Here is a 23038-nt window from a genome sequence, read left to right on the forward strand (position 1 = left end):
ATATATATATATATATATATATATATATATATACATACATAAACATACACACATATCTATATATATATATACACATACATACACACATACATGCACACATATCTATATATATATATACACATACATACACACATACATGCACACACACAACACCTCATTACTACACATGTCTGAAAAGGAGCAGGAAGAAGTAAAGCTTATTAAATCCTACCCCTTCTCCACGCCATAGCAGTTACCAATCGAATAAGTGATTTTTTCCACACATATAATCACAGAATCTTACATAAGACAAAACAACAAAAGAAGAGTGGGGACATCGGACACCCCAGCAAAACCCCAGGACATTGCTCAAGTTACTTAACCAGCTGCATCACAAACAAACAGTGTTATTTTACACAAGGACTCACCCTGCACTGTCGTTGGTATGGTGGACGATAGTACTTCCTCCTCGATCTGCCCGTCCTCTAGCAAATTGTGTGGCTCCACCACCCTGGCTGGCAAGGTGCTCTGGCTATCATTCATCAGCTCACAGGATTAGCAATTGCATTAATGAACTGACTTGTCTTTATTACATGCATGGGTGTATTGTGCATTATATTGTCTTTCCGTTCATTTCTATGAAATCAGCCTTCTATGAAGCATGACAGGACGACCATTGGACATTTGTTTAAGGCAGAACAGGACAATAAGGAGTCTAAGAATAATGATGATGATAATAATAAAGTGGGATTTATTAAAATCTAAAGCACATGACCCTGAACGTCTGTGTGTGCATGTGGAAAAAATCATCCCAAATAATCACAATATCACTTCTAAGCATGAATATCGTAATTGAATAAATTATGCCAGCTCTGTCATCAATTCCCATTCATGCTTACATTCTCATACATTTTCATATTTACCAGAACCCCCCCCCCCCCCCCTTTGCAACGTGTGTTACAATCAATGACAAATACATACTATTTATTCCCACTGGGATTATTCACCCTAACAAAAATACACACACATATGTACATCCCATTTGCTATTTTTAACCCCATTTAAAAAGACGACAAATGTGGCTCATCTACATTTGAAGCAGAGTGAGGAAGTAAAACTCAGACACTACCCACAACAATGACTGCGGTGGCGCTTTCACGGTGCTATCAGTCATCAGGGAAGTTTAATGGAGAACAGAAAGTAAAATATTATAATGACGCCAAACAAACTAGAATGTTATGTCCCACTTCTCACCACTCACTTTTACCAGTAGCATATCTTTCTAAAGCTGTTAAATCGGAAATCTATATTCAAATAGATTCAATGCGCCAGTTTCTTTAGAAGCGGTTTACAGGTCATTCCCATGCCACGTTTGTGCTTCCACTCTGCAGACAGCTATGATAATTATGATGCAGGTTCACAACACAACAGGATATACAACAGGATTATGTAACCACATTTTTGACAGGATATCAACTCATCTTATTCAGTCACATGTCTCATTGAGACATTCTTTTTCTCCGGAATGAGTCAACGTGGTGTCATTCTTTCCCGTCAGTGGTGGACCTTCTGCCTTATTTGCATCTGGGGCATCAGTGGGAGCCATGGTCACCTTTGGCCTTTCGCTACAACACAAAGACATGATTGTTATGCTATTATTGATTGTGTGGTTTTCGTTAAATTAAATATTTATTTATTGCCATCCTACCTGAATTTGTAATCCGGTGGGAGGCTCACACCCGATCGGTAGTCTTCCCTGGTTCTTAATATTTGCTTCTGAAGGTCCATGATGGAAAAGCTATTACCGCTGGATACGTAGTCCAAAAACATCAGCGTCCCTCGGATGTACATCTATCTCATACATGGAGATGATCTAATGACTATTGCATTCTAACATTCATTCATTCATTTTCTACCGCTTTTTCCTCACGAGGTGCTGGAGCCTATCCCAGCTGTCTTTGGGTGAGAGGCGGGGTGCACCCTGGACTGGTCGCCAGCCAATCACAGGGCACATATAGACAAACTCACATTCATACCTATGGACAATTTGGAGTCACCAATTAACCTAGCATGTTTTTGGAATGTGGGAGGAAACCGGAGTACCCGGAGAAAACCCACGCATGCACGGGGAGAACATGCAAACTCCACACAGAGATGGAATTGAACCCTGGTCTCCTAGCTGTGAGGTCTGCGAGCTAACCACTCCTCCACCGCCGCATTCTAACATATTAAGTTCTATTCTTTTATCCATGCATCCTCATGAGTGTCACGAGTGAGCTGGAGCCTATCCCAGCTGACCTGAATTGGTCACCGGCCAATCACAGGATATAGACAAAATCTTTCATACTCACATTCATACCTATGGACAATTTAGAGTCTGCAGTTCATTTTGGAAGGTGAGAAGAATGTACTGACATACAATGGTCCCTCACCACATCACTATTCACTCTTATCACATTTTTTCATTTTATATATTTCTTTGTTTAAATGAAGACTTTTGAAGCATAAAAATGACAAAATGAACTAAAATACAAATGTAAGGCATTACACATTCAAATTATGATGCTACTCTACACTGGTCATTTGGTGAAACATACAAGCGCATACAACATACTTGATCGCCGGAACAACAGGCTCTTATTGCAGGTTTGAATTAATTCACAACAGGCACTCATAAGGCAGGCAATAATAATAGTGTGTAATAATACTCATCATCAGCATCATGACAACACAGGCTACTATTGTGGTCATAATCCAGTTAAAACTAAACTCTGAAACCCAGAGTTTCATGTCTCAATGTTAAAACTGTATTTTGAAGGTCATAAAGAAGTTTGTTATGCTGTAACTATGAAAATATTCAATTTATAAAAAATACATGATACTTAATTGTCTATATGTGCCCTGTGATTGGCTGGCCAAACAGTCCAGGGTATACCCTGCCTCTCGCCCGAAGACAGCTGGGATAGGCTCCAGCACCCCCGCGACCCTTGTGAGGATAAGCGGAAGAAAATGAATGAATGAATGAACATGAAACTTCACAGAAATTAACTTATTATGGTTGGGTCTGGAACCAATTAACTGTGATAAACGAGGGATTGTATTGTGTAATATATGTGTTGATGAGATTATTATTTAATCTTATATCATTTTATATTACTATGTGGATTTTTTTAGAAGCCACTGCTGCTTGATTTTTTCTTGTTGGTCACATCTGGCTTATTTATTACGGTTTTACCTTGGATATACATGAAACAGTATTCTTTATTCTTGATGCTGTGAGTGTATACTGACCAGAATCATGCCAGAAGCAACATTGTGTCGATGCTGCAGCAGGATGTTGTCTACTGGACAGCCCAGCGCCCCTGTTGACACCTCGTACCTCACCAGGCGAAAGGAATCCATCTGGCACTGAACAAGAAATAAATAGGATAATGTATTGTATTAAATTACACTGCATTATCTTCATCTTTGATACAGCTATTGAATAGGTTCTACGTGTACCTAATAAAGTGTCCAGTGATGCAGCATCATCACCTGAGTGCATGGCATCGTTCTATTCCTGTTAGTCCTCCGGTAAAGCCGCTGCATGGCATCCTTCTCCATTGTTTCTTCCCACTTGACGGGCAGCGTCACGTACACAACCAGGATCTGACGACTGTACTTGGGCTGCCCCATGATGAAGGCATCGTACTCCGCATCTGTCAGCACAGGCATGAACACGGTGCTGCAGCAACATCGCCTGGTGGGCCCTTGCTCCTTGAGGTCCTTGAGCAGGGTAGCCCTCAGCAGCGGGGGGCACACAGTGAGGGGGACCGAGGAGGGGAGACAAGACTGGGCAGGGTAGGGGGGTAAAGTGGCGAGGCGAGGATCTGGAACGCCTGGAATTATCACTGACCTGGGAAGATTGAGTAAGTTCAAGGTTAACATGCACATATAACATTGCAACACACATCAATTTAGTTGTGTTTAGAAAACAAAAAATCTTACTCTTGTTTGATGTTTCCATGGATACGAAGAGGCCCGACTTGTGTGACGTGATATTCCCTTGCTTGCTTTAGTGGCCTGAGAGATTCAGAAATAATGCATATTACAGTTACAATGACACTTATTGACTGAATGAATAGAGGACAATCCCAATTTGGTTTAAATTGTACACCTTTACAGAAACAAATATACATAAAAAACAAGTATTTAAACAAGAAAATGTACATTTACATATTTATAAAAAAAGGCTAATAATTTTCAGTTCAGTTCAGAAAGTAAACAATAGCATTCATTCATTCATTCATTTTCTACCGCTTTTTCCTCACAAGGGTCGCGGGGGTGCTGGAGCCTATCCCAGCTGTCATCGGGCGAGAGGACAAACAACCATTCACACTCACATTCATACCTATGGACAATTTGGAGTCGCCAATTAACCTAGCATGTTTTTGGAATGTGGGAGGAAACCGGAGTACCCGGAGAAAACCCACGCATGCACGGGGAGAACATGCAAACTCTACACAGAGATGGCCGAGGGTGGAAAACAATAGCATATATTTACAAAATATAAATACATTTACTAACAACAGTGTGGTATTATATAAAATGTAAGTATTTTAGTAAGAGTAGTAGTAAATTAAATTACATTCCATTAGATTAAATTATGTGGTATTAAATTACGTAAATGCAAATGTTAAATGCAACTACATTAAATTAAAAGCAAAGAGAGTAAAGCAAGCAAAAATAAATAAATACATGAATGAATAAATGAGCGACTGAACAATGCCCTCCACTTTTGTTGACATTACATGTTAACATAAGAGGAGGGTCTGCCTTTTTATCCAGATTTGCACCAACGGCTCTTTAAATTGTGATGCAAACATAAATAAAACAACAACAACAATACAACATTGTTAATACACTGCCTGAAGGTGTATTTCACATGAAAGCGCACCTTACGTTTTTGGCTGGAGATTCTCGAATTTTTGGTTTTGGTTTTAGTTTGGACGTAAGTTTAGTTTTTGGTTTTGGTATGGGCACCACTTGTTGCTCATGAATAACCTCTTTGGGAGGGGCGGGTTTTTTCTTCACAGATGATTTCTTTGCAGGCGCTGAAGATGAACGTTTACGTTTCTTGTGCTTGGTCTTTGATGAGGACTTTGGCTTTTTTTTTTTACGACGCTTGATACCTGCAAGATGAAACACCCATACTCACAACATTAGGTACATTTACCACATACAGTGACGCAATTTATTGTGAAATACTGAATTCCGTGGCTGTCTTGTAGCCACTGGGTGTACCTAATGAAGTATGTATGTGAAGCATCATGAGTGACAATTACCTGTGGCCACGAGATAAAAGTCCAGCCAAGCGTCGAGAATGTCTTGTGCTTTCAGTTGAATTTTCTTCAGCTCGGCCATGTCAACACTTCCTTTCCTCCACCGTCCTGGCATCCCTTCCCCATCCAGTAGCGACAGGCCTGACTCCTGGAACACAGTCAGCTTCCATACATCATCACAGCCTGCTACATGTAAAAATATTATTACAGGTACAAATGAGACCCAATTAAAATACCATACAATTTTTTTTTTCGAAATGGCGCCGCCGTGAGTGGCTGCCTTTCAATCAGCCCTGTGTGGGAAGTATATTCTTTCCTATGCATATGGACTCATCAGTTTTACCAGTTTACTAATTGTAAAGTAAAGAAGCCATATCGATATCACAGCTTAGCATTGTGGCTAGGAAGTGAAGATGCTTCAGTATCCTCTATCATCATGGGAAATCATGAATTCACTACCGAACAAGATCGACAAGCTGGCAGAGATATCCGACATTTGTGCTTCGACAGCTAGCATCCCAGATGCGCATGGCGCAAAGGAGGTGGGCTTGCACTGAATGTGAACAAATGGTGGTGTCATCCTGGGCATGTCAACATGAAAATGTCCATCTGTAGTAGGGACATTGAACATTCTGACTGTTGGCCTACATCCCTACATGCCTCCACTTTTTCTGTATATGACCCTGATCTTTACACTATGTAAAGAATGCATTTTTGATATAGATAACCTTTGTACCAAATTAAATGGAGGGGAACTGTACACTGGTGCAAAATAAGGTGCCACATTCTGACAACCAAATGACTCATTCTGTCAAAATAATATAAAAATATAAAATTTAACTCATTAATTCATTCATTTTCTACCGCTTTTTCCTCACGAGGGTCGCGGGGGTGCTGGAGCCTATCCCAGCTGTCTTCGGGCGAGAGGCGGGGTACACCCTGGACTGGTCGCCAGCCAATCACAGGGCACATATAGACAAACAACCATTCACACTCACATTCATACCTATGGACAATTTGGAGTCACCAATTAACCTAGCATGTTTTTGGAATGTGGGAGGAAACCGGAGTACCCGGAGAAAACCCACGCATGCACAGGGAGAACATGCAAACTCCACATAGAGAGATGGCCAAGGGTGGAATTGAACCCTGGTCTCCTAGCTGTATGGCCTGCATGCTAACCACCCCACCACCGTGCAGCCCTATTAAATTATGTATGTATATTTATTTTTGAACCAATGTTAAGGTAATATGTAATTTCTCCCAGCTGTGAGGTCTGCGCGCTAAACACTCGACCGCCGTGCCGCCCTATAATCAAACCAAATATAAAATAATAATTCAAATCAGACACATTAGTAATGATTCTCACCGGTTCCTTGGACAAGTAAGGTACAGCAGAAAGCGGGATCTGAACTTTCTGCGTGTCACACTTGAAGCAGAGTAGAGCAGACGTGCCGCTGTGCAGTCGCACTGAGATGCCCTTTGACAACTGGAGGACACAGAGTGACATTTAAACGATGGAGAAGTAGGTTGCAAAATGGCAAAAATCGTATGGAAAGAAGCTGGCACTGATATGTGATTTACAGCTCCTGTCAAGAGCCATCATAAGTGCCTCAGCTTGTCATGTGACAAGCTTGTGCCAGATTTCCAGTCATTGAAACTGACCCTGTCACATATCATATCTTCCTATAAGCTGACGTACACGACATCGGACACTAACACAGTTTCATCGCATGCAAAGCTAAGAGGAGATAAGTCACATTTCTAGTTCAATATCTAATGACTGCTGTGTCTGATGACACTAATGCCTCATATGGTCATTTTCTTTATGTATGTCAGTCCTATGTTTTTCTGACCTATTGTGCTGATGTAACTGAGCCCTGTCAATCGTACCAAAACAAGTGGAAAAGATGTTAAGCACAGCTCAAAAAAAGTTACAGCGTTTTATAATAAATCCTGCATGATTCATTCATTCATTCATTTTCTATTGACTGGTCGCCAATCAATCACAGGGCACATATAGACAAAACAACCATTCACACTCACATTCATACCTATGGACAATTTGGAGTCACCAATTAACCTAGCATGTTTTTGGAATGTGGGAGAAAACCCACGCATGCACGGGGAGAACATGCACACACTCCACACAGAGATAGCCGAGGGTGGAATTGAACTCGGGTCTCCTAGCTGTGTGGCCTGTGTGCTAACCACTCAAACCCTGTGCAGCCATCCTGCATAATTGTTGCAGTAAGAATAAATGACGTTGTTAACTAATATAAGCTATTATAACTTTAATGGAAACCAAGCAACAAAAACGTAACATCAGAGTTCCTTTCGATCGGCTCCAGTATACCCCTACGGCCCTAATGACGATAAGTTCCTTTCGCCCCACTCACCATCACTCCTTGTGGCACACAGTGGTATGATAATCTTATGATGTGGTACCTAACATCACCTTTACAATAATCTTCTCCTGAACTTCTTCCTCTATGTTCCAGCTCCACTCCTTCTTCATATTGCCATCACGGTCACACATGAATCCACCATGCTGGTCCCACACTGCTGTAACAACAGAACTTTAAGGGGAAAAAACAACAAGACATAAGATATATATAATAGATAGCTCATATAATAACATACAGTGGACCCACCTGCCAGGGTGTATTACATAGCCATGGCCATACATGGTGATAGTAGCCAGGATGATGGGTGTAGGGTTGTCAGTGAAAACGTTGGTGTAAAATCCTCCAGAGGGCAGACCCGAGTGGCTGTGACACACTGCCATGTGGCTCGACGGGTAGCTGAGGGGGGCAGGGTCAAGGGCAACAGCAGCAATCATATAATAAAGGCTCCCCTAACTAGAAATCGACATGTTTTTGTGCTCCGTGTGAGAAAGGATACTATATGAATGAGGTCCCATTGTTGGTTCTGTAATGAAATTTCCTCAGTGAAGTATCCCGCTGACTCACTTCTGGTATCCGAGGAAACTCACTAGCGACACACTGTGTGTCGGTTTCGTTCGTCTCTTTATTTTCCTCCACTTCAGGTGCTTCATCCAAATAGTGACAAAGGATGGGAGATTTGTTTAACTCCTGCTCGTCTGCTTGCGGGTTTCTATGAGAGGATGAAGACACTTTGACAAGCTAAATAATAATGATCATTACAAATAAATAAAAGAAATATAATGTAATTTATAAACTAAAACAAAAGATATACAATTGTAAAATGTAGAAAATGACAATAAAAATGAAATGCAAAAATAAGTGTGGACTAAATGTGATTTGGATTAAATGCATAAATGCCATAAGACCAGTCAAAAACATACTGTGGACTTCTTGTGGCCTGCAGTCGCTCCACCACCCATTGACACGTCTCTATCGAAGGAGTTTCCTCACTCAAAAGGGGGATAAAACAACCTGGACACATAAAAAAAATCAAGGCAATGGAGGCTTAACATTAAAGCCAAATTCCAACGAATGGTTCAGTCAACAACTCACTTTCACCCGGTTCTTCTTCAATGGTGCTGGATGCAGTGGTCTGGTTGGGAATGTCGGGCATCGTGGGACTAGTGGGGGGGTCGGTGGGTTGGTTGACTTGTTCTTGAACAGACGCTATACACTCAGCAGACACTTCATCAGGTACGTCTGCACATTCTAGAAGAAAAAAAATACAAATGTTAGGTGTCTTCACACCAGTACCCAATTACAAGTGTGAATGCAGCCATTATTTTTTTTTTTGCCAATCATCCACAATCCGTTTTTCCCTTTTGTGTGTATTCTAAAGAGAAAAGAACAGTCAGCATGTGGTAGCTAACAAAGCACATCATGTGACCCACCTATTTTGACAATAAAAAACTAACAAAAAAACTTTGTTTTATGGTTTAATATACATACATGCTCTGACCATGTAGTAACAGGTACAGTCACAATTATACGTAATACTTAAGAGTATTTTGATCATTTTAAACATCATCTGAACTTCTTTCCTGTGCGCATTGATTTCACAGAGCCCATAGATAGGAACTAGTGCAAAAACTTTGTAGCAGATGGGGGGAAAGTCATACACCAACATGGCTTGGTGGTGTGAAAATGGCATTTACCAAGCCATGCCAACAGAAATGGAATGTTTCTGAGTGGCATACAGTATTATAATCGATGGAAAGGCTTTGTGTATATGGCGAGGAGGACATTGCTCCAAGACATTGCATCACAATAAGTCTCCTCCAGGCTGGATTATTGTAATGCACTCCTCATCGGGATCCCTAGCAAGAGCATTCACAAGCTCCAATACATCCAGAACAGCACTGCTAGGATCCTGAAGAGGGTGCGAAAATACGATCATATCACCCCTATCCTGGAATCACTGCAGTGGCTCCCTGTGGAACTGAGGATTCAATATAAGATCGCCCTCCTCACCCACCAGTGTGTACACGGTGACGCTCAAGCCTACCTAAAGGAACTCCTCCTCCCCCAGACCTCCTCACGCACCCTCCGCTCTAGCACAGCCAACCTCCTCAGGTTCCCCAGAACCAAGCTGCACAGCATGGGCGATCGAGCCTTCTGCTCAGCTGTTCCCAGTCTGTGGAATGCTCTTCCCTACCATCTGAGAACGCCACGGACTGTGGATTCCTTTAAACGGAGCCTAAAGACTTACCTTTTTATAAAGGCTTTTTCTTAGCCTTTTTTTAAATATATATATAACTTTTGTTGTGTTGTTTTATTGCTTCACTGTAGGTTTTATGCTTTCTTTGTAGCACTTTGAGATTTCTGTAATGTAAAGTGCAATATAAATAAAATTTATTATTATTATTATTATTATTAAGTGAAGAATTGTTAGCGAAGAAATCCCACAGGGATAGAAATGTTTTTCCACCTGCCCAAAATAAACTGGTAAAGACAGCCCAGACCAGCTGGACCAGAAGGACAACTGTCCATTGAGTAAGTCACCATGATATATTGATTCTGATGGAGCACATAGCACATGATATCACAACACAGTCCATCTAGCCGTGTATAAACAGAACATGGAATGTCTGCTAATACTTTGGAGATCATTTGGTTGTCCATTTGTAGTTGTTCATATGCTCAAAATAGGTGTGTCTCTCACATGCTAGCTGCTTTTGTTTCTTTAAAAGACACAAAAAAGAGAAAGATATGTGTGGATCTTTGATGAAAATACATTGGTTTTCCTTGAAAGCAGGATTAAACACATGAATATGATCCAAACACTGACTTACCTGCTACTTCGCTTGCTTTTGGCTCTTTCTTCTGTGACTTTTTCTTCCTCCCAGATGACTTCTGCTTATCGTTACGAATCGTCTTGTCTGCGCTTCTGAGTTCTGCCCAGGTGTAGTTCAGAATATCTCCAACTTGTGACCGTGTCCACTTGTGTTGGGACATTGAACAACCCAGTTCATTCAACAAATGAGGGGCGTCCCGCTTGAGGCAGGACAAGGGGTCCTGGGTCTCTGACATGGAGGCGTCCTCGACTTCTTCTGTGGATTCCTCCTCACATGATTCATCCTGTGGTTGTGTGTCTGGAAGCTCATCACTTTGTGCTTTTTTGCTGATTTTTCCTTGTTTGCCATTTTCTGTCCTGTTAAATACAGCAATTAGGTACAGCAGTTCAATCTGATCAAACCCACACAAGTACTTGGGACATCATTTTCTACCGCTTTTTCCTCACGAGGGTCGCGGGGGTGCTGGAGCCTATCCCAGCTGTCTTCGGGCGAGAGGCAGGGTACACCCTGGACTGGTCGCCAGCCAATCACAGGGCACATATAGACAAACAACCAATCACACTCACATTCATATGGACAATTTGGAGTCGCCAATTAACCTAGCATGTTTTTGGAATGTGGGAGGAAACCGGAGTACCCGGAGAAAACCCACGCATGCACGGGGAGAACATGCAAACTCTACACAGAGATGGCCGAGGGTGGAATTGAACCCTGGTCTCGTAGCTGTGAGGTCTGCATGCTTCCCACTTGTTCGCCGTGCAGCCTTTTTAATTGCATTGTTTCATTTTGTATATCGTAATATTTTGCCCTATTTTCCATACGCATCCCATAAATTTCAAATATTTAAACTTGCATTTTAAAAAAAACCCTCTCAGGTAGGCCTATTGCAGGTAACAATGGTGAGGGTGTGCATTGGCAGTGGCAGACGAGTTTTGAATTCCTGGCAAGACCACAAAATGCCCCTTATTTTCAAATCCCAATGTTAACAGGTATGCATACCTTTTTTCTTTCGGCTCCTCTTTATTTTTATCCACCTGTACAACTTTCACCTTTTTTATTTTCGGCGGCCTTGCGGGCTGCAAAAGACACACATTTCATTAAAGTCAAGTTTAATAATGTCTGAGTTTACATGCATAGCCCACCTGGTCAAAGAAATACAAAGGCTGAGGGAAGAATTCGTTCAACGAAGTCATGTGGAGGAGTAAAGTGCCCTATTTTATTCACATTTCACTCCCGCACCTTCTTTTGGGTTGAAATGGAGCCAGGCTACGTCAGAAAGCGACACAAAGCAACGATCGTCGAGGCATTTTTCACTGCAAACGTCCCCTGAATAGCCTGGAAAACACACAGGAAGTCGTTTAAATGCATATCACCGTCATAAATATGCCCACTTATTATATCGTCGGGTCGAATAACACCCCCGAACTTTCAGTATACTTCCGATACGCCCTGGTTGCTAGGATACTAAATTGCAATGGTGACGCCTCACCTGACGTTTTTTCACCATGGCCATTTGATAGCCACTATATTCTCCAGAGAGCACCTTTTTAAAAAGCTAACGCGCTAATAAGCTAACGACCTAAGCCCTTCGCTTAGCAACATGCTATGAGCAATGTTGCTTCACTTGATAGCTGGTTATAATTTCATTTCATTCATCATTTCTATTTGTGTCATTTCTAACATGGCGGTTGAAGAGAAACTAGAAATAGCATAAACTCTTCTATGTATTATATTATGGGATATACAAAATATTAGATTAGGTTTATTATATGGTCTTCAATTTTGAGTCAAAATTTATTGTTTACTAGAGTTAATTGCACTTAATATGAGCCCCATTTCATAAAAATGTTAAACAATTGTTGCATAGAAATTACATATTACCTTAACATTGGTTCAAAAATAAATATTCATATTTAGTTTAATAGGGCTGCATGGTGGTGGGGTGCTTAGCATGCAGGCCACACAGCTAGGAGACCAGGGTTCAATTCCACCCTCAGCCATCTCTCTGTGTGCAGTTTGCATGTTCTCCCCGTGGGTTTTCTCCGGGTACTCCAGTTTCCTCCCACATTCCAAAAACATGCTAAGTTAATTGGTGACTCTAAATTGTCCATAGGTATGAATGTGAGTGTGAATGGTTGTTTGTCTATATGTGCCCTGTGATTGGCTGGCGACCAGTCCAGGGTGTACCCCGCCGCTTGCCCAAAGACAGCTGGGATAGGCTCCAGCACCCCCGTGACCCTTGTGAGGAAAAGCGGTAGAAAATGAATGAATGAATGAATGAGGCTGCACGGTAGAGGGGTGGTTAGCATGCAGGCCACACAGCTACGAGACCTGGGTTTGATCTGTGTGGAGTTTGCATGTTCTCCCCATTCCAAAAACATGTTAGGTTAATTGGAGACTCCAAATTGTCCATAGATTTGATATTAGATTACATATACCTTTATTCATCTCTCAGCCGGGAAATTTACAAGGTATGAATGTGAGTGTGAATGGTTGTTTGTCTATATGTGCCCTGTGATTGGCTGGCGACCAGTCCAGACAACTGGGATACGCTCCAGCATGCCTGCGACTCTAGTGAGGATAAGCTGTATAGAAAATGGACAGATGAAATTATGATTGATAATTAAAAGAAAATCATTATAATTTAATGTAGGTTGTAAAAAAAACATGATTATGTGTAATTTATGATTGAATGGGTTCTGTGGTTATCATCACCACCTCTTATGCCATCCTTATACAGTACAAAGCCACTAGAGGGCATAATCACAAAGTAAATAGATTTGCTGTGATGTGCTAACTGGCACATACCCCCATACAGTTTTTCTTTTGCACTTTTAATCTTACAGCAATATCCCAGCATGCATATGATATATTTTGACAGTTCCAGTTGAAGATGGGTAGTAGTACAGCTCAAGCCTGTTACATACATTCTTATTGGCTGCAGCTGCTCTATGCCACATTGTCACCGCTTAGTGACTTGCATTCCAGCAGCTGTCTCTACTCTCTGCGCCACTTCAGCGCTCAGCCGCCGACCATGGAGGATCTGCAACTTGTCATCGGGGAGCATCTGGACTCAGCCGAAGCGCTGAAGAAAAGGAAGAGAAAAAAGAAGAAGAACAAGGCTATGACGGCACCTTCAGGTGAGTATGTTAAATGAGCACCTCCAGAATACATTATGACAGAGTAGGAGACTTTTAAACTTATGAGACAGTACTTTAGGTACACCTGTACAAGCTAATTAGAAGCAATACAAAGAGTGTGTATTTTATTTTTATTGTGGTTTGTAGTAGTGTAGAGTTGTATTGCATCCTGCTTAATGGTGTTTATGTTGTCTGTTCACCACTGTGAACTACAATAATAATCATAAATATTTGTACTGTATTAGAAATGATGCAGAGTCTCCCATGAGAATAGATCATATTGCAACATTCACTAAAAATGTGTCATCATAACCAAAAGTGTCCACTTTTAAATGCACATTTTAAATGCGTTTGACTCCAAAATAACTACACTAGACAATGTAAAATGATATACATTCATGCAAGGCAAAAACATTTTTCAAAGAAATAAACAAAACTGCAGCCGGGACAAGAAGATCAAACTAATGACGTTGTTGAACACGCTCCAATTGGCCAGCTGTTCATAATGCTGCAAGGTATACTATACATACTGTATGCCCTTGAGGATATTGAGCCATAGGTATTATGCACATCCCTTGCCAAGTTCCAAGTGAATGCAGTTGCTCAAAAAGCCCAAATCATGAATCACTTGCATGTGTGTTAATGTATGTGTGTGTATGTTTACCTGCAACATGCATCTGTGGTGGGGTGATGTGACTTTGCAGCAGTGGGGGCACACAAGGCCGAGGGGGAGGATGGAGAAGCCGGAGGTGTTGGTGAAGTGACAGAACAGCTGGAGAGGCAAACGCTGGAGGACAAAGAGAGGGAGGACGAGGATGGTGAAGAAGGTAAAATGTGCCATCATCTTTTATATACATGTTTTTGAAAGTATCGGTACTATAGCCTGAAATGAGTGATATACTTGCTAGGGGATGGCGACGACGGGGAGAACTCAACCGCAAAGAGGAAGAAGAAGAAGAAAAAGAAGAAAGGATGTGAGTTGGACTCACACCTCTCTTGTCCTACTTAGTCTCTGTAATACTTTTACTGTCTTATCTTGCTAAATAAGGGAACCAAGCAACTCTCAGTATAAAGTAGTGTGCGTCAACACCACTGCAAACTACTATTGTACAATATACTACAGTGGAACTTTCAAGTTGTTCTACATCCAAAATAATTTGCCTGTCGGAATGAATAGGAATGTAAATGATCAGTACCAGGGTCAAACAGCCACCATCATAAAATGAAAAGTATTAATCTTGCGGCAATGTTTTACCTGTCATACAAGTGTAAGATAAGTTAACTACTCTCTGATGACTAAATCAGGGGTCTCAAACTCAATTTACTTGGGGGCCACTGGAGCTAGGGTCTGGGTGAGACTGGGCCGCATCAGGTTTTCCAAAAAAAAAACAACGCATTTATTAAAAACAAAAAAATGTAAAAAACTTCACTTTGGCCATTAGTATAGCGAATAGCAAATTAAAAACAGAAAAATGAATAAACTTTGCTTTGGTTTTGATTTTCTACAAGAAAAGCTCTGATAAAACATTCCACTGTTCTCAATTATCTTCTACACACAATAAGATTAAAACTAAATAAACAAATCAAGAATAAAGAAAATCAATCAATCAGTAATAAATAAATAAATATAATAATAACAATAAAACGGCAAATAATAAAAACTTAAGAAACCACATATAGTTGGTGGGTAGACAAATTATTTTTTTCAGATTAAAATTAACAAAGCATTATTAGAGCCCTGTAGACATGACAAAACACGACTATAGTCACATTTATGCTCTTTTTATTTACAACATATTGCGCAACTGCAGGGTCTTGAGACACATGCTAACTCACAAACTAGAGAGCTAGCAACCTAAACGGTAGCCTTCAAGTTATTTCCTTTAAACTTAAATAGCCAAAAACTTACCACTTCCACACGGATAGGGAGGATAACTATTAACAGTTATTTAACCTGTAACATGAACATTAATCAAACGTAATAATTTTTTCTGGGTACATGATACCATACAGCATCCATATCAAACTTGCGCGGGCCGCACTAACATTAAACTTTCATATCAAGGCGGGGGCCTCAAACTAGTGTCCTGCGTGCCAAATTTGGCCCGCGGGGCACATATTTGAGACCCCTGGACTAAATACAAGTAATATAGTAGAACTATGCACCTGCTAAACAAGGAAAAGGTTTGTTTGGTAATTTCCATTCTAGTCAATTGGGGGGGTGATGATGATAAAAATGGGACACAAGAAAACATCATTTTGGGGATTGTTTATTTGTTGGGGGGAGCGCCCTTGCTGGTCTTTAGCCTTTATGCTTTCAGCTGCATGCATGCAACTCCAAATTGTCTGACTTTTGTCTACATTTGCACAAATGCTGCAGTGCTTCTAATCATTCTGACAAGCTATAAAGGTAATTTATACATTATGCACTTATTAGTTATTAGTTACAGGGTAACAAAATACATCTCAACACATTACTTCTTTCTTTTATTTGTCTAATATCTAATGTACTCTCCTTGTCTATGTGGGCCACAGTGAAGGGACAGACTGACCCACCAACAGTTCCCATTTGCGAGCTTTACCCCAATGGAGAATTCCCAAGAGGAGAGGAGTGCGAATACCCGCCCTCAAAAGATGGGTGGGTGACCTCTACATGCTCGCTTTTTATGCTGTAGTTTTCAAACTTAGGAACTTAGTGCATTCACACTCTTGGCAAGGGAGGAACTAACTTGACTAACTCATTTCATTTCATTTTCTACCGCTTTTCCTCACGAGGGTCGCGGGGGTTGCTGGAGCCTATCCCAGCTGTCTTCGGGCGAGAGGCGGGGTACACTCTGGCCAGCCAATCACAGGGCACTTATAGACAGACAACCATTCACACTCACATTCATACCTATGGACGTTCAAACCTTAGCATGTTTTTGGAATGTGGGAGGAAACCGGAGTACCCAGAGAAAACCCACGCATGCACGGGGAGAACATGCAAACTCCACACAGAGATGGCTGAGGGTGGAATTGAACCCACTCGACCGCCGTGCCGCCCCACTTGAGAAATTGCGATGCACAATTTAAAAAAGAGAGCTGAAGAAGAGGAATAGGATAAATATTGCATTTACAATGATTATACAACAACAATAACCAATTTAGGACAGCACTACTCGGTAAAAATGTGTGCCTTCAGGAACTAAGTACACACTCTACTAAATACACACAGTATTATACATACTGAAGCGTACTCACGAAAGTATTGACTTTGAGACATAGCTGTAGGCTGCCTTCACACTTGTGGTTCAGCACTCTGGTCAAGACCAAAAAAACAAACAATAAGACAGTTGATATGTACCTTTGTACAGTTGGTTTACGGTTCACACTGGTATTTTTGTTAAGGGACCAAAGGCTGCACAATAAAGAACATATGCATTATATTCCAAATCAGAATGTTGTCTGCTGGTTGGAATATCTAGATCTTCTTCTTTCTCTTTGGGCTTTTCCCTTCAGGGGTCGCCACAGCAAATCAATCTCCTCCATCCAACCCTGTCTTCTGCATCTGTCTCTCTCACACCAACTACCCTCATGTCCTCCTTCACTACATCCATAAACCTCCTCTTTGGTCTTCCTCTACGCCTCCTACCTGGCAGCTCTAAACGCAGCATCCTTCTACAAATATATTCACTATCTCTCCTCTGGACATGTCCGAATCATCTCAGTCTGGCCTCTCTGACTTTATATCCAAGGCCTCTAACATGTAATGTCCCTCTGATGTACTCATTCCTGATCCTATCTATCCTGGTCACTCCCAATGAGAACCTCAGCATCCTCATCTCTGCTACCTCCAGTCTTTTCCTCAGTGGCACTGTCTCTAGACCAAACATCATGTCTGGTCTCACCACAGTTTTGTATACTTTTCCTTTCATTTTAGCTGAAATGTAGATACAGTAGATATTTAATGTAGATATATAATGTAGATAGTTACAGTAATGTCTGCTATATTTACCACAAAGACAAAGAGCAAAACAGAAAGACCACTCTTCCCGAAATACTTTCCCTTACATATTTTCATTTTAACACTGGTCCATGTCTTGGGTCCATGTAGCTTTCAAGTAATTCACACTTGAAGTGGACTGAGATCCAACACATCAAACTTTGGATGATCGCATTCACACTTGACCAACCAAAACCGAGTTGCTTTTAACTGAACTAAACATGACCAGTGCGGTCTCATCACGGCCATTACTGTATTTATTTAGCAACATGACAGCGTGTGGCCGCTATGTCCTTCCACTATAGACGCAGTGCAGCATGGAGGACGTCCAGTGAGGAGAAACGAGCTCTCGACTCGGCCAATGAGGAGATGTGGAGCGACTTCAGGCAGGCAGCCGAGGCCCACCGTCAAGTCCGCTCCTACGTGAGGAGCTGGATCAAGCCGGGCATGACAATGATTGACATCTGGTGCGTCAAATCCCCTGCCAAATCACTAACTGCTTTCAAGACTGTTGATGTATATGTTCTTTGTTCTTCCTGTCAGTGAGAAGCTTGAGGGCTGCTCTAGGAGGCTAATTAAGGAAAATGGGCTAAAGGCAGGCTTGGCCTTCCCCACTGGCTGTTCCATCAACCACTGCGCCGCCCACTACACACCAAATGCAGGGGACCCCACAGTGCTGCACTATGACGACGTCTGCAAAATAGACTTTGGAACTCACATCAACGGTGAGTAGTTATGGATGCCACACACTGAATATATAATGATAGGGCGATTATTGCGTGTCACTGTCCGATATTTGTGCGTTTCATTGATAGACCAATGAGCAGACAAGATGCTAATCAGTACGCAATACTTGCCGTGTCAGATTTCCCGGAGCTATTTGACATTATATGACTAAATGATGACGTTAATTTCCTACATGGTAAATTTTGTCAAATGTCCATGCTAAATATTTACTACAATGAAAATGTGTCATCTTTTAATTCATTTTTGTGTCGGTATATGAGACTGTGAATTCTGCCTAACAACAAGTGTCACTACAATTACTGACAGATTACTGATCTACTTTGAAGTTTCTACTATATATTTTGTAATGTTTGTGCAATTTATAGCATTAAACTGGGTGAAGTATGGTGCCACAGTATTTTTTCATTCTCATATAAAAACTACTTATACATAATATTGTTTTTATACGACATCAACTCCAATATGTTGTTTCCTTCCCTCAGGTCGGATAATAGACTGCGCCTTCACTGTCACTTTCAATCCCAAATATGACAGACTGCTGGAGGCTGTAAGGGATGCAACTAACACTGGTATTAAGGTAATTTATATTCAAATGACCACAATATACACTCTCTGTATGACACAGTGCAATAAAATATTATTTTTACTTTGTCTGTTGACGTTCAGGTTTGTTTGTTTATGTACAACCTTTTGCTTACCATTTCTGATATTGAATATCAGTAAAAGGTTTGGAGACCCTTTCTCATACTATTGAATATTTTCAGTATTTGTTTTGCCATCATATAATAGCATTGCCTTTTTAACTTTTGCTAAAATTATATTATTCAATAGAACCTTGTTTACCGTCATTAATTTTTTCCAAGTGGTTAGCCCACAGGCCTCACAGCTAGGAGACCGGAGTTCAATTCCACCCTCGGTCATCTCTGTGTGGAGTTTGCATGTTCTCCCCGTGCATACGTGGGTTTTCTCCGGGTACTCCAGTTTCCTCCCACATTCCAAAAACATGCTAGGTTAATTGGTGACTCCAAATTGTCCATAGGTATGAATGTGAGTGTGAATGGTTGTTTGTCTATATGTGCCCTGTGATTGGCTGGCAACCCGAAGACAGCCTCGCAAACTCTAGTCCGGATAAGCGGTAGAAAATGAATGAATGAATGTCTACATTCCATTAAGTAACAACCATTAGAGAAAAATGCCTACTTGAATGATGCGACGTGTGTGCTCCAGTTTGCAGGTATCGACGTACGCTTGTGTGACATTGGCGAGACCATCCAGGAGGTCATGGAGTCTTATGAAGTGGAGATAGATGGCAAAACATATCAAGGTGATACCAGGCCATTTATGTACATGCACATACATATACAATATTTGTGCTTATTAACTTTGTTTTGTCGCAGTGAAGCCAATCAGGAACCTCAACGGCCACTCTATTGGACAATACAGGATACACTCAGGGAAAACTGTCCCTATTGTAAAAGGTGGAGAGGCTACACGGATGGAGGTGTGTGCATGACCTTGGGTCTTAATAAATCTGGAGCGCAATTAGGAGAAAATGTGTCTCGTTAGGGTTACGGCAGGGTGCAGGGAAGCGTTCCATTTCACTGCACTGACAGCTTCTCGCTTGTCAGCACTTGAATTACACCTTTAATGGAATTAGAAGCCGCATCGGGTAGCAACACCTGTTCAAAACCTTCATTTTGCTCTTCAATGCCATGAATTGTGTTGCGTTCGCTGACAGGGAGGAACAATGTCCTTGCATGGCTCCTAGCTGCCATGTAAGCGACTGTAGGTCACTCTATCTGGACACAAATTAGTATTTTAATTGGCAAGCTGCAACGTCAAGCTTTTTATTTCAAGTGTGAGTCCACCAAGGATGCTGATGTGGCAGCTTTGCATCTTGGCCTATTTAGTTAAGTGTGTGTGTGTGTGTGTGTGTGTGTGTGTCTGTGTGAGCAGATTGCCTGGTTGACTTTGTGGGTAGGGTGTGCCACAGGGCTGCAAGCACTTTGATTATCAGTGTTGCCCTGTTATCAACAAGAGCCACACTCTGATAGAGACCAACCGCTTGATACGATGCTGCTTTGAGGGTTATTCTTTTTTTCATTATAGTTTTTTTTTGGTATTATTCAAGCCTTTTTGTTCATTTAGCCATTGTTGTTTGTGTACTATTGCAATGTTTGAATGTAATTCATGATTTGGTTGTTGGTTTGTGTTGTGTGAGTATGGATGTAAACATCAATTGATTGCAAATAGAAGCAAAGCAAATTGAAGTTAGATGGGTTTTCTATCAGTAAACAGCCAAATCATGGAGATTATAAACACAAATTGGCATGTTTTCCCACAAATAAATACATTCCTAAAAAAGTATAACTAGTTAGTTACTGAATTGCAAATATATGGGGATCCACTATAGTTTACTTACTTTGTAGTTACATATGGTTCCCTTATTGTTTTCAAGGCCGTCTGTATAGTTATCCATAAGTTTGTTTTCCTAGGAAGGTGAAACCTATGCCATTGAGACTTTTGGCAGCACAGGACGAGGTGCGGTCTACGATGACATGGAGTGCTCTCATTACATGAAGAACTTCAATGTCGGCCACGTGCCAATAAGGTTTGATTTGGTGCAAATGTTCACAAAATATCCATGATCCGTCCTTGTCAGTCAGATTTCACATCTTCATATTGTACATCATGCAGACTTCCAAGGGCCAAGCACCTTCTGAATGTGATCAATGAAAATTTCGGCACCTTGGCTTTCTGCCGCCGCTGGCTGGACCGGCTGGGCGAGAGCAAGTACCTGATGGCGCTGAAGAACCTGTGTGACCTGGGTATTGTGGACCCTTACCCTCCTCTGTGTGACATCAAAGGCAGCTACACAGCCCAGTATGAACACACCATCCTCCTCAGGCCTACCTGCAAGGAGGTGGTCAGTCGTGGAGATGACTATTAGCGCACATGTTAAACAGTCAGTTGTTTCAAAAGTTGGAAACTTTACATGGAAATAAATGGGGATTAATAACAATATATGATGATTTTATGGAATGAAGTGGAATACGATGTGCAAAATATCAGGTTTTCCTATTAAAGGAACGTCTTCTTAAAAATAAATCTTGCAGGATATTCTTTAAGCATATACATGTGTCATCCATCAAATTAAAGTTAACGCAAATACATTTTAAAAATATACTTATTAGTTTGCATGCATATCTGCCTTCAACAAAAACAAAAAGCCCATTATTATGGATGGGTATCTTACAGTTTAAATCCCATTCATTCCTAAATCCTAAGTCTTGACTTGCTCATGTGTGCGTGGATGGATTTAGACAACAAAATGAAGGAAAACGTAAGTATCGACAGAACTAAAAGTTGAAAGAAAATGTCTATGATATATTACCATATGCTGAAGTCTGACAATGCTATCAGGTAAAAACCTTACAATGCAAAGAGCATTAATATAATAATAGTGACCCCTTGTGGTGCATTTATGTAAGTCGGATTTCCACTCACTTGTCCAATTCACCTAGTGAAGTTCTCTTCTTCAGCCAGAGGAGGGAGACACTTCTGCATAAAAAAAAACACATTTCAATTTGTCTTTTCTGTGGAGTGTTGAAAAAGTCACAATCAATACAATAAATGCACATCAACATGGAAACTTTGACTTGAAATTTGACTTTACCAAAACACTGTTCTGTGGAGGTTTTTGCCCATTCATTCAGAGAAACATTTATAAGGTCAGAGGTCAATGCATATTAATGGACATCAACAACCACTGTTGTTGACAATATGCTATATTATAGCACAACTGCAAGTTGGACAGTCCCGTTGCAATATGAGACGCTGATTGGTTGCTTCGGTTCGTGTTATGTTACAGTGGTGTTTTCAATAAAGTTGAATCTAAACGTTGATACTTCAGTTCGAATCCTGTTTAAAGCAGATATAGTCGGTGTTGAGGCACACATAAATATATCACAATCCGTTTCGTCCCTTCTTTCCCCTATTTATTTCTTTCGTAGACGTGTTTGCTAATTTGTGTTAGCAAGCTAAGCAATGCGTATTCTTTACCCGACGAGGCCACAATTTGACTGTTTTGCGAATTTTAACATTAATTTGATCAATTTTGACAATTACAACTGACTGACATCGACATACGTACATACATAAAGTATAAGTGTGGGCTCTATCTGTGTACCTTCGATAGCTCAGTTGGTAGAGCGGAGGACTGTAGAGGCGAAATGCTGAAATCCTTAGGTCGCTGGTTCAAATCCGGCTCGAAGGACATTTTTTGGAAAGAAATGTATGCAGGAAGTTTTTAGGTTTTTGTTAATCGTTTTTTGTTAGTATTACAGTAAACTTTTTTTTTAATGTGTGATAAACCTGTACCATGTAGTATTACAATCAATATTTAAGTATGATAAACCTCTATCATGCAATCTGATGACCCCTATGTTGCTAACAGCCATTTTCTTTTGTGGCAATTAATAACGATTCTCCTCCAAAATATGAAACCTCATCTGTACGTGATGAATTTGCAATGGAAACAAAATATTTAAAAAAAGAGTCAGCTATGTAGTGTTGTAGTCTGCTGAAAGCAAAGCGTTGATAACGAGCAAATGACACAGAAAGGTAC

The 23038-nt window shown here is 40.9% G+C and overlaps 2 protein-coding genes and 1 non-coding gene across 7 annotated transcripts; 2 read left to right on the plus strand and 1 right to left on the minus strand.

Moving 5' to 3' along the window:
* Positions 1–989: 989 nt before the first annotated feature.
* LOC131131282 (uncharacterized protein C3orf20-like) lies at positions 990–12066 on the minus strand. 4 transcript variants are annotated; one of them, XM_058075860.1, is made up of 17 exons: positions 12032–12066; positions 11685–11877; positions 11542–11618; positions 10540–10898; positions 8801–8956; positions 8629–8719; positions 8205–8417; positions 7955–8104; positions 7759–7879; positions 6670–6789; positions 5304–5448; positions 4916–5150; positions 3967–4041; positions 3514–3874; positions 3271–3387; positions 1688–1830; positions 990–1604 (listed from the first exon to the last, which is right to left on the minus strand). In XM_058075860.1, the coding sequence occupies exons 2-17, from the start codon at positions 11733–11735 to the stop codon at positions 1466–1468; spliced, it is 2553 nt and encodes an 850-aa protein (XP_057931843.1). In that variant the 5' UTR covers positions 11736–11877; positions 12032–12066; the 3' UTR covers positions 990–1465. The 4 variants fall into 4 exon arrangements, with proteins under 4 accessions (XP_057931843.1, XP_057931844.1, XP_057931845.1 ...); XM_058075861.1 differs by lacking the exon at positions 12032–12066 and having other exon boundaries at positions 1688–1755; positions 11685–11937; XM_058075862.1 differs by lacking the exons at positions 990–1604; positions 12032–12066 and having other exon boundaries at positions 1716–1786; positions 11685–11937.
* A 1289-nt stretch (positions 12067–13355) lies between these two features.
* On the plus strand, positions 13356–21477 carry LOC131131106 (methionine aminopeptidase 2-like). Of its 2 annotated transcripts, none has more exons than XM_058075482.1 (11): positions 13356–13682; positions 14387–14509; positions 14591–14656; positions 16218–16320; positions 17970–18131; positions 18208–18389; positions 18894–18988; positions 19639–19735; positions 19809–19912; positions 20907–21022; positions 21109–21477. In XM_058075482.1, the coding sequence occupies exons 1-11, from the start codon at positions 13436–13438 to the stop codon at positions 21359–21361; spliced, it is 1548 nt and encodes a 515-aa protein (XP_057931465.1). In that variant the 5' UTR covers positions 13356–13435; the 3' UTR covers positions 21362–21477. The 2 variants fall into 2 exon arrangements, with proteins under 2 accessions (XP_057931465.1, XP_057931466.1); XM_058075483.1 differs by having other exon boundaries at positions 14390–14509.
* A 1122-nt stretch (positions 21478–22599) lies between these two features.
* On the plus strand, positions 22600–22687 carry trnay-gua (transfer RNA tyrosine (anticodon GUA)). Its single transcript is given in 2 exon segments — positions 22600–22636; positions 22652–22687. It is a non-coding gene; the product is annotated as a tRNA-Tyr (tRNA).
* Positions 22688–23038: the final 351 nt, after the last annotated feature.

Source organism: Doryrhamphus excisus, chromosome 6, assembly GCF_030265055.1.
Source record: "Doryrhamphus excisus isolate RoL2022-K1 chromosome 6, RoL_Dexc_1.0, whole genome shotgun sequence".
NCBI classification, from domain to species: domain Eukaryota; kingdom Metazoa; phylum Chordata; class Actinopteri; order Syngnathiformes; family Syngnathidae; genus Doryrhamphus; species Doryrhamphus excisus.

Coding starts and splice junctions, on each gene's coding strand:
- LOC131131282 (XM_058075860.1), bottom strand. CDS start 11,735: ATGACTTCGTTGAACGAATTCTTCCCTCAGCCTTTGTATTTCTTTGAC. Junction 7,880..7,954: donor TATGTAATACACCCTGGCAG/GTGGGTCCACTG, acceptor TTCCCCTTAAAG/TTCTGTTGTTACAGCAGTGT. Junction 6,790..7,758: donor AGGAGAAGATTATTGTAAAG/GTGATGTTAGGT, acceptor TGTGTCCTCCAG/TTGTCAAAGGGCATCTCAGT.
- LOC131131106 (XM_058075482.1), top strand. CDS start 13,436: ATGGGTAGTAGTACAGCTCAAGCCTGTTACATACATTCTTATTGGCTG. Junction 19,913..20,906: donor GAGAGGCTACACGGATGGAG/GTGTGTGCATGA, acceptor TTGTTTTCCTAG/GAAGGTGAAACCTATGCCAT. Junction 21,023..21,108: donor GTCGGCCACGTGCCAATAAG/GTTTGATTTGGT, acceptor TACATCATGCAG/ACTTCCAAGGGCCAAGCACC.